We start from the raw sequence: 9,896 nt of genomic DNA, 5'->3' as shown, positions 1-9,896 counted from the left end.
CTTCTTCACAGGTATGTGCTATGAAAAGGAGTGGGGACATTCTGAGGTCTCTTGCAGACGCTCTTTAATTTGGGACATTTCACATGGTATAGTGCACTGTCCCTTTTGATACAGACCTTGCCTTCATTGTAGCATAATTTAAATCAGTGGTTCATAATCTTTTTGAGTTAAAGAATCTTCTGACAGTCTGATCAAAGCTATGGACCTTTAACGAGAAAAAATGCACTTAAACACAGTTTTCAGTTAACAAAAAGGAAAATGGAGAGGGGGAAAAATACTCTTATTGCACATAGTTCATAAAATCCCAAAACACATCTATGGACCCTAGTGGGGTGCATGAGCCACAGGTTAAGAATACCTGATTTAAAATGTCTGTGTTGGATTAAAAGAAGAATGTAACAAGAAAAGATGCTCACAAACATAATTTCCCTCCAATTTGTTAACATTTGAAAAATTAGCATTTTAAGCAATTAACATTCTATGTAATTTTATGTAATTCATAAACAGAAAACCAATTATAGACACAACATGGATTTAGTGTAGCAGTTTTTATTTTACCCTTAAGGTTCATTGGAGCATTCAAACCCAAGGCTACAGTTATCTTCACAAAGTTAACACATAATTCAAACATGGGGCTTGTTAATTCTTTTAACTTTATGCCTGAGTTTCATTTAGTATTCATGATGATGCCTTTCAATAATGAAGTACAATACAAATGAAAGGGGCAGAGATGATGGATGTTACAATGCACATCTAATGCACAATTACATATATAAACTTATCACTCCAATCATTCCCCACCAATGCTTAAATTATAATTGAATATAAACCTTATTAATTTCCTTAACTATCTGAATTCTCAAACAATATGAACTACAGTGCATTGCATGCATTTGCTCAGCCATTATGTGACCACAGAGCTTGGGTGGAAAAGTGCAGGTTGCCACTGGATACATATGGAGGAAATACATTTCTTGATTAATTATGATTTTTGGCTGCTACACGATCAGCTGTGCGGTCTGCTATCCAGTGCATCTGAGCTTGCCACAGAGATCATAGACAGAACATTGCCCAAAATGGTCTCCTCCCATTTCCAATGAGGAATTAAACAATATACAAGCAAGTTTATTAAACAATGAACTAAGCAATTAGAAATCCAATAAACACCATCTTATTGAAGCCACATGGCTCCATCTGCTTTAACTAATAGAACAGGGGTCGTCTGTGCTGGGCTTGACTTCGCCTTCCAGCAATAAATTCATCACGGCTTTTGTTAAATAGCTGCAAGTTCCTCTTTTTCCTAGTGGAGGCATGTTGTAAAAGGAAGTCATGTCATCCTGTATAAACAAACAAGAGTTTGATCTTAGTCACAACATTGATGGATAACAGTTAGGCTTAACTAACAGCAAGGAGAGCCACAGATGGAACGCAGTGTGTGGTGATGAAAAGTGCACTTCATACTTTTGACATTCTCTGTCATTTAGTATGATGAATATTTTGGATGCCCACCAAATAACAAGGGAAGGGTGGCATACTGAGGAAGCAGGGATGAGGAAGCATAAGCACTGAAAAAGAGGGGAAGGACATCCAAAACACATTTTGTTAAAGATCTGATATGTATTCATTAAAAAATATTGTCCAAAACAAGATGAGTCAGACATTTTTATTGTGCTTTAAACATCACCTGTATGTTAAGGCACAACAGTAGCAAATCATTCTGTAAGTAGTTGCTTTATTTGTGCTAAACGTACAGAGTATGTGAACTGTAGGCTCACCATTCGTGAGCAGCTGTTGCCTCAGCTACAGAAAGGAATGGAGCATGGTTGTGTTTGCTACAGACACAATGTACTGTTCTGTTGGGGTTGATGGAACCACCATATTTTCAAGGGCACAGACAACATGCCAGAGTTACTGTAGGACTGGGGAAGCACACTGCAGCAGAGGAAGGACAGGAAAAGCAGAGCAGATCAGCAGCGATGGAGGGTGATGGTGAGAAAGAGAGAAGTGCCACCAAAGTAGGTGGAAAGTAGGTGGCCAGTTCTGGGGGTACAAGATAATTAATAATAACAATTTGTTTTATTTATATACTGCTATTCCAAAGACCATAGCGGTGAACAGCAAGTAAGCTAATTTGCCCCCAACAGTCTGGGTACTCATTTTAGCTCCCTCCTCGGAAAGATGCAAGCCTGAGTCGAGCTTGGGCCCTTTTGCTGGTCTTGAACTCACAACCTTGTGGTTTCGAGTGAATGGCTGCAGTACAGGCATTGAACCACTGCGCCACCAGGAGACATGGAGGGGATTTCCTTCACTATCTGTTCCCATGGCTCCCATGCTACTGTAAAGCTGTTTGCAAAAGTCATCTGTGCTCCCACTGGGAAAGGGAGGGAGCCCTTGCCAACACAGCAAGAGAAATGAAGAGAAGTAAAAGGACTGCAGCGGCTGTAGCAAAGATGAGCAGAGATCACCAGAAGGTCTCTTTTTTTCTTTCCTGCCTATCTGGAATGAGTGGGAGGAACATAACCCAAACTACATGATGTGGAAATCTTATCTACTGGGAAATAAATAGATACATATGGTATAACCTTGTTTCTTCACTCAAGGAGTTTGTGGAAGTCTCCACATATCTGATTTGTTTCTATATCAAAATAATGCTTATGTTGTGGATTACTAAAGCCCAGAAGAAATAAGACCAAAAAGTATTAATTATCGAATGAGTATTATACTGACTTGTTTCTCAATGCCCTTGAGTTGGTTCTGGTCCTTCTGGAAATCATGAAATGCTTCTTTCACTAGTTTATCCAAGTCCACTTTATCCTGAAACTCTAATTCAGGGTTTCTTTCCAGAATAATGGAGACAACCATCAACAGCTAAATCATGAGAGAGCAAAAAGAACCATTTGAAATCCAGTTTAAGTGGATGCATTGAAGCCACAACAAGAAAATAGATATGAACATCAGTGAAAGCTTTTTAATTTGGCTGACATTAAACATTTTAATGATCGTGTTTCTGGTGTATAACGGTACATATATGCATGAGTTTCATTCAATTGTGACTATATATTGCAATAAACATTAATATATCTGACGGTGGCTCTGTGGAGGTGCAAGATAACAGAGACCACGAGGAAGAACATGTGCTAACAATTTAAAGCAAAAAATAATCTGGACTATTCCCAATATTTGTGAGTTAAGCGTAGATGTCCGAAGAGCTTACAAGTAAGCACACGTGGAGGCACCACACAGGAATCCAATTTACATGGACCCCTATATATAAACAGTGGCTCAGATGACAGAATGCAGTATGTATCAAGTGTCAGGGATAGTGATAGCAGCATATTCATAATTATTCAGCATGTAAATATCTTGTGCATCTGTAATGTAGATGCATGAGCACCTACTGAGTTGACTTAGTCCATCCTAGTTGGAAACTGAATAAATTGGCAAAGAGGCACATTTATGGATTTCAGGCGTTGTAGCAAAATGTGATTTAAAATCTTTGCACCATCTTTGTGTTGCTTTCTCTCTTTTCATTCACTCATGTAAACATCCCTATTCTGCTTAGTTTTCCTAACTTAAACTCCTATGGAAAATGAAGCATTTTCTCTCTTTCAAGCAGCATCCCTCTCATCTCACACTACTGTCATCCCATCATATATCCTGGTAAAAGGATTTCATACCTCATATTTCTCATTGATATTATGCAATACAAACCTCTACAATTATTTGTCTGTATTCAGGTTGATCAATATTCTTTAACATATCCTCAACCAGAAGGGAAAAATTCATTTCGTACATAGTCATGTCCGACAAGGTTGGTTGCTGTAAAAAGAGAAAAGCAATAACAAAAGTGAGCTGTAACAGTGATATAGAACTGGACTCGTGTCAGATTTGTGATTTGATAATTAAATTAACAGAGGTCCTATTTGATTAATCTGTTAGAGTAAACTGATGCTTCCTTCGGAATAAGAAATTGTTGTAATACTGACATATTACATACCCACAGTTCTTCAGACAGGAAAGGAATAACCTATTCAGGGACAGGAAACCTGCTCAGAAATGGAAGATGTTAAAGTGGTCTATAGTTATTCATGTCCAGAGGATGGATCTAAGGAAGGCTTTTTCAGAAGTGGCCTTACAATCGCTTCCTTCAAACATGTTGGAAACTGGCCTTCCCTAAGAGATGCGTTAATAATATATGTCACATACTTTACTATAACATCTCCCCCCGGACTACCAGCCATGATGGGCAAGGATCGAGAGGGCATGTTGTTTTCCTCACTCTACCAAGTAGCTTGTCCATGTTCTTGGTACTCACCGACTCAAACTGATCCAGTATATATTTACTTTCTTTCTTAAATGATAACGTCTCATTATCTATTTATCTTTCACTCATATTTATTCCCCTCCCGACATTGTAATTTCATATTTACATTCACCTTACTATATTCTATAATAATGTTTCTTTTATATCCCAAACCCTATTCAGATATTTTACCATAAGATTCCATTCCCTTTCTGAATTTTTGTTGATTTTTTAAAATTAATCCACACTGTTCATTTGTCCATCTCTTTTACTTCCATCATCTTCTATAACCATAGGTATTTTCTCTAATTTCCAGTTTTTTGCCAGAAGTAATCTGGTGGCAGTTACTAAATATAGGACCATTCTCCAATATTTTTTCTCTGTCTCTGGGCCCAAAAAGGAAGTCATATTTAATAATTAAGGTCTGGGTCTCTCTACCACTGGAATGAGGGTGAAGGTGGTTCCACACCCTTTGTTTGAATCCAGTTCCTTTCCAATGTGGGACGTTTTCTGCTACAGAATCCACGATTGGTGGGCATCCATCCTCTGCTTAAAAATGAAAGTGGCCAGAGTACTCTGCATATAAATTTACCTGAGGCAAAAAATTACCAGCCACTATTAAACCGTTGGGAGTCCTCTCCAAGATTTGCCACACCCTGTCATAGAAACCACTTGGTGTTCGATTCAAAGAGCCATCAATCTGACGTCTGTTCAACCAGCATCTGTGAATCAAAAAGGCAAACAAAATGAGTATTAGCTCACAAAAGCAATCTGCTTCCAGATCAAAACAATGTTTCCTTTGGTGGACTAATTAAGCTCAGTAAGAAATAAGAGCAGAAATCAGCCCATCAATGATGCAAAACACAATATGCTATGGTGACTTTCTTGTTTTATAAAGTTCTTTTTATTTTCAAAAGAACAAAACTTAACTCTTAAACAAAGAAAAATGCTGAGCTTTAAAAGTAGACGTGTGAAGTTAAATGTGTGCTTTATAAAAAGGTCAAATGGCTTTCAAAAAATTCATTCTCCTTCAGGAGAAAGACAAAAGAAATGAAGCAAATCAATCGCTATGGGTCATGACCAAAAATTAAGATTCATGCAGAAAAACATTGTGATTTTCAAATATTTTCACAAGCTTGTACTTGGAAAACTTAATAAGAGTGTTTGTCTGGGATTCACCTTTGTTAACTGCTGCCCTTACAATATTTCTTCTTCAAGATTATATTTAATTTAGGACTCTGTTATTATACGTTCTCTCAAGCAAACAAATATTCATAAGTGTTTCATCATGAATAGACAAACACAAAAGACATAGACAAATCAAACATACATCCCAAACTGACTTGAGATAGGTATCAATATAAACAGAAAGCGACAGAAGACAGTCAGACAGGGATCAAGTACACATAATAGAATTAGGGAACACTGTCTGACAACAGAGGACATGCTTTGCATGCACTAGGTCCCAGGTTCAATCCATAGCATATTCCAGTAGGATTGGCTATATTTCCTTATTCCATCCATCCATCCCTTCTTTTTTACATAATGTATTCTCCCTGATTAGGATTCAAGGCAGCACAAAAAAGGGAGAACATTACCATAAAAACACATTCAGTTAAAAACGTACAAAACTGAAATTAAAGCTATATTAAACAATAACATAATTTAAAAACAAAATCAAAAATATTTCAAACAGTTGTTGTGTGCCTTCAAGTTGATTATGACTTGTAGCGATCTTGAGCCAGAGTAGTTGTCTGAGTCTTGGACTATGACTCTGGAGACCAGGATTCAATTCTCTGCTCGACCACAAAACCCACTGAGTGACCTCGGGAAAGTCACATGCTCTCAGCCTCAGGGGGAGGCAATGGCAAGCCTCCTCGGAACAAATCTTGCCAAGAAAACCCCACGAAAGGTTCACCTTAGGGTCACCACAAATCAGAAATGACTCGAAAGAGGTGATATGATAGCCCTGTTTAAAGATTTGAAGGGATGTCATATTGAGGAGGGAGCAAGCTTGTTTTCTGCTGCTCCAGAGACTAGGACCCGGAGCAATGGATGCAAGCTGCAGAAAAGACATTCCACCTCAACATTAGGAGGAACTTCCTGAGAGTAAGGGCTGTCCGACAGTGGAACACACTCCTTCCTCGGAGTGTAGTGGAGTCTCCTTCCTTGGAGGTCTTCAAGCAGAGGCTGGGTGGCCATCTGTCGGGGATGCTTTGATTATGATTTCCTGCATGGCAGAATGGGATTGGACTGGATGGCCCTTGTGGTCTCTTCCAACTCTAGGATTCTATGAGGGCAACTAAAATGGTGAAGGGTCTGGAAACTATGAAGCCCTGTGAGGAGTGACTTTGGGAAATGGATGTGTTTAGCCTGAAGAAGAGACGGTTAAAAGGAGATAATGGTAGCCCTGTTTAAATGTTTGAAGGGGTGTCATGTTGAGGAGGGAGCAGACTTGTTTTCTGCTGCTTCAGAAAATAGGAAATATAGAGCAATGGATGGAAGCTGTGGGAAAAGAGATTCCAGCTCAACATTAGGAGGAATCTCCTGACACTAAGGGCTCTTTGACATTGGAACATCGGAAATTTGGGTGGAGTCTCCTTCCTTGGAGGTCTTTAAACAGAGGCTGGGTGGCCATCTGTCAGGGATGCTTTGATTATGATTTCCTGCATAGCAGAATGGGGTTGGACTGGATGGCCCTTGCGGTCTCTTCCAGCTCTATGATTCTATGATTCTATGAAAGCACACAACAACAAAAGGCAAACCTATCACAGGGTTTTCTTGGCAAGTTTCTTCAGCGGGGGTTTACAATTATCATCCTTTTAGGCTGAGAGAGTGTGACTTGCCCATCACTCAGTGGGTTTTTACATGACCAAGCCATTATTCAAACCCTGGTCTCTAGAGTCATAGAAGATTATCACACATGGACTCACCATGAGTGAATTGCTGGAGGGAGCTCACGACTGCATAACACTGGGTAAACATTTCAGGGAGAGTGACTTCCTATTAACACTAATTTTCAGAGTATTGAGTATTTTCAGAGTATTGAGATAATTGGGAGAGCCCTTCTCTCTGTCCCACTACCCTCTCAGGCACCTTTGGTGGAAACAAGAGAGAGGGCCTTCTCAGTGGTTGCTCCTAAGTTCTGGAACTCCCTCCCTAGAGAGACCAGGATGGCTCCATCTTTGCTTTCTTTGTGACAGTAGGTAAAGAAAGTTTTTATGCCGCCAGGCCTTTGCATATTGACATGGGTGTTGATTTGATTTTTGTTTTAAAGAGTTTACATTTTTAAATTTTAATATTGTAATGTTTTTAATTGTTTGAATTAACTGTTTTTAAACCTTGTATTTTTAATGTTTTATACTGTTTTCATTTGAAATATTTAGATTTGTTAGCTGCCTTGAGTCCCTGTACCAGGAGGAAGGCAGGATATAAATAAACAGAATAATAATAATAATAATAATAATAATAATAATAATAATAATTTATAGTCAAGTATATATGTTTCTCAATATCCCTAAAGATACTATATCCTGTCTGATCTTGGAAGCTAAGCAAGGTGAATACTTGGATGGGAGAACGGCAACAAATACTATGTGGCAACAAAGGCCATACTTCACAGGAAGGATCTAGTGAAACCACCTCTGAGTATTCCTTGCCTAAGAAAACCATATGAGATTTATGGGGTCACCATAAGTTGATTGGCAACTTGAAGGTACACACTTATAATTTATACAAAGTGTTTTCTATTGCCTCCAGGCAAGGGTATCTATCTCTCCTTAGATCAGCTCTTCTCTTTGAATATTTCTCTCTAGGTGTCTGTAAAAGTTTTTTAAAAGCCATGTTGCTGATGCTGTACAGAAATTTGATTTCACAAAGAGATAAAACTGGGGATTAAAAGAACAGTTTTACTCAAAACTTCCTCTTCCCAAGTAGAAGGTGGCTAGGAAAAAGCAAATGAGACATTTCATCAGGTTTCTAATCTTTCTCAGCTCAAAAGATAACACACTTTCATCAACATTAGCAGAGCTGCCAGCAAAGAGAAAATTAAGCTCTCTCTCTCTCTCTCTCTTTGGGGGTGGGTGGGAAGGTGTTGATATTAGAAGTGCCTATACACACATGCAAATTATTTGGCAGGGAATCTGCCACACCAAATGTTCAGAGTTATTTTAAAAACTTGTTTTGTACAAACACTGAAGTCAAACTTGCTAGAGATGTCATAAGGAAAAACAAGCTGGACCCAGGAAGGCTGTTGAAAAGTTCATCAACATTTGAAAAATCTCAGCAGAGGTATTTCTTATTAAGTATTATCCGATTTCTCCTTTGTGAGTATTTCAGGTCAGTGCCCCTCTAATCATGAGAGTCCTGGTATAAAGGCATAAGTCTCATGGCCAGAAAGGCCATCTTCTTCTTACTTTTCAAATACTTTAACCCATCTTCATTCCCAACCACATTCAGATTCTGCTATGTCCAGAGAGGGACAGATAGTTAGGATCCAGAAGGAAGGGACTCTGGACACATACAGAACTCTAGGAAAGGGAGTTACTATAGTGTAGTATCCTGCAGGATATCAGTAGCTATACAGAGCTAAGTTTAGGAAAGTAACCTAACATAAGGACTGAGTAGGTCCTGGATAGAAGTACCTATTGTTCTCTGGAGAGAGAGTTGTAAAGTAAACTATAACTACTGTATAACAAAGTGAAAGCAAGAAAATAAGAACATGAAGTAACAAGTTTATATAACATCTCAACAAGAAAAACATTATCAAAAAGCTGTTTAAATAAAGTTTTGTTGTAATTCAAGGAAGCCTCATCTGGAGTTTGAATATTTATCCAAGCTACTGATATAAGATCTTTTAAAACAAAGATTTTAAAAAGAGTATGTAACAATTTGGTGGCAGCGGTGGGATGAAAAGCCCAGGGTGCTGTCATGAAATGAAACCAAGTGGTGGTAATTAAAGTGGTCATCAAAGTATAGTGTCTAGATCAAGGGAAGTAATAGTGCCACTATATTATGCTTTGGTCAGGCCTCACCTGGAATACTATGTCCAGTTCTGGGCACCACAGTTCAAAAAGGATTTTGACAAATTGGAGCATGTCCAAAGGAGGGCCACCTAAATGGTGAAGAGTCTGGAAACCATGCCTTAAGAGGAAAGACTTAAGGAGCTGGGTATGTTTAGTCTGGAGAAGAGACGGTTAAGAGGTGATATGATAACCTTGTCTAAGCATCTGAAGGGGTGTCACATTGAGGATGGAGCAACCTTATTTTCTGCTGTTCCAGAGACTAGAACATAGAACAATGGATGCAAGCTACAGGAAAAGAGATTCCACCTCAACATTAGGAGGAACTCCCTGACAGTAAGAGCTATTTGACAGAGTCTCCTTCTTTGGAGGTCTTTAAGCAGAGGCTGGAAGCCCATCTGTCGGGGATGCTTTGATTGAGAGTCCCTGCATGGCGGGGCATGGACTGGATGGCCTTTGTGGTCTCTTCCAACTCTATGATTCTATGACACATGAAGAGATGAGAACTGCAGCGGGGAAGGAGATAATCAAAGACAACCAAGCATTTGTTATGACTTATAGCAGGCAATGCT

At 38.9% G+C, this 9,896-nt stretch overlaps 1 protein-coding gene across 9 annotated transcripts in view; it reads right to left on the bottom strand.

The window, feature by feature from the left end:
- Nucleotides 1-533: 533 nt before the first annotated feature.
- PHKB (phosphorylase kinase regulatory subunit beta) overlaps nucleotides 534-9,896 on the bottom strand; it is a 124,510-nt gene continuing 115,147 nt past the window's right edge. For all 9 annotated transcript variants that reach the window (XM_089540719.1, XM_089540718.1, XM_089540723.1 and 6 more), the window contains 4 exons: nucleotides 4,896-5,025; nucleotides 3,712-3,819; nucleotides 2,728-2,868; nucleotides 534-1,337 (listed from right to left, as the gene is read on the bottom strand). In XM_089540719.1, coding sequence (XP_089396845.1) covers nucleotides 1,200-1,337; nucleotides 2,728-2,868; nucleotides 3,712-3,819; nucleotides 4,896-5,025 — 517 coding nt within the window. In that variant the 3' untranslated portion in view covers nucleotides 534-1,199. The remainder of the gene's footprint in view (nucleotides 1,338-2,727; nucleotides 2,869-3,711; nucleotides 3,820-4,895; nucleotides 5,026-9,896) is intronic.

This window comes from Sceloporus occidentalis, unplaced genomic scaffold (assembly GCF_023333645.1).
Source record: "Sceloporus occidentalis isolate IW3139 unplaced genomic scaffold, rSceOcc1.0.p SCAF_10, whole genome shotgun sequence".
Lineage (NCBI taxonomy): Eukaryota > Metazoa > Chordata > Lepidosauria > Squamata > Phrynosomatidae > Sceloporus > Sceloporus occidentalis.
The sequence above is the reverse complement of the archived record's forward strand: the minus strand, read 5'-3'. Positions and strand labels throughout refer to the sequence as shown.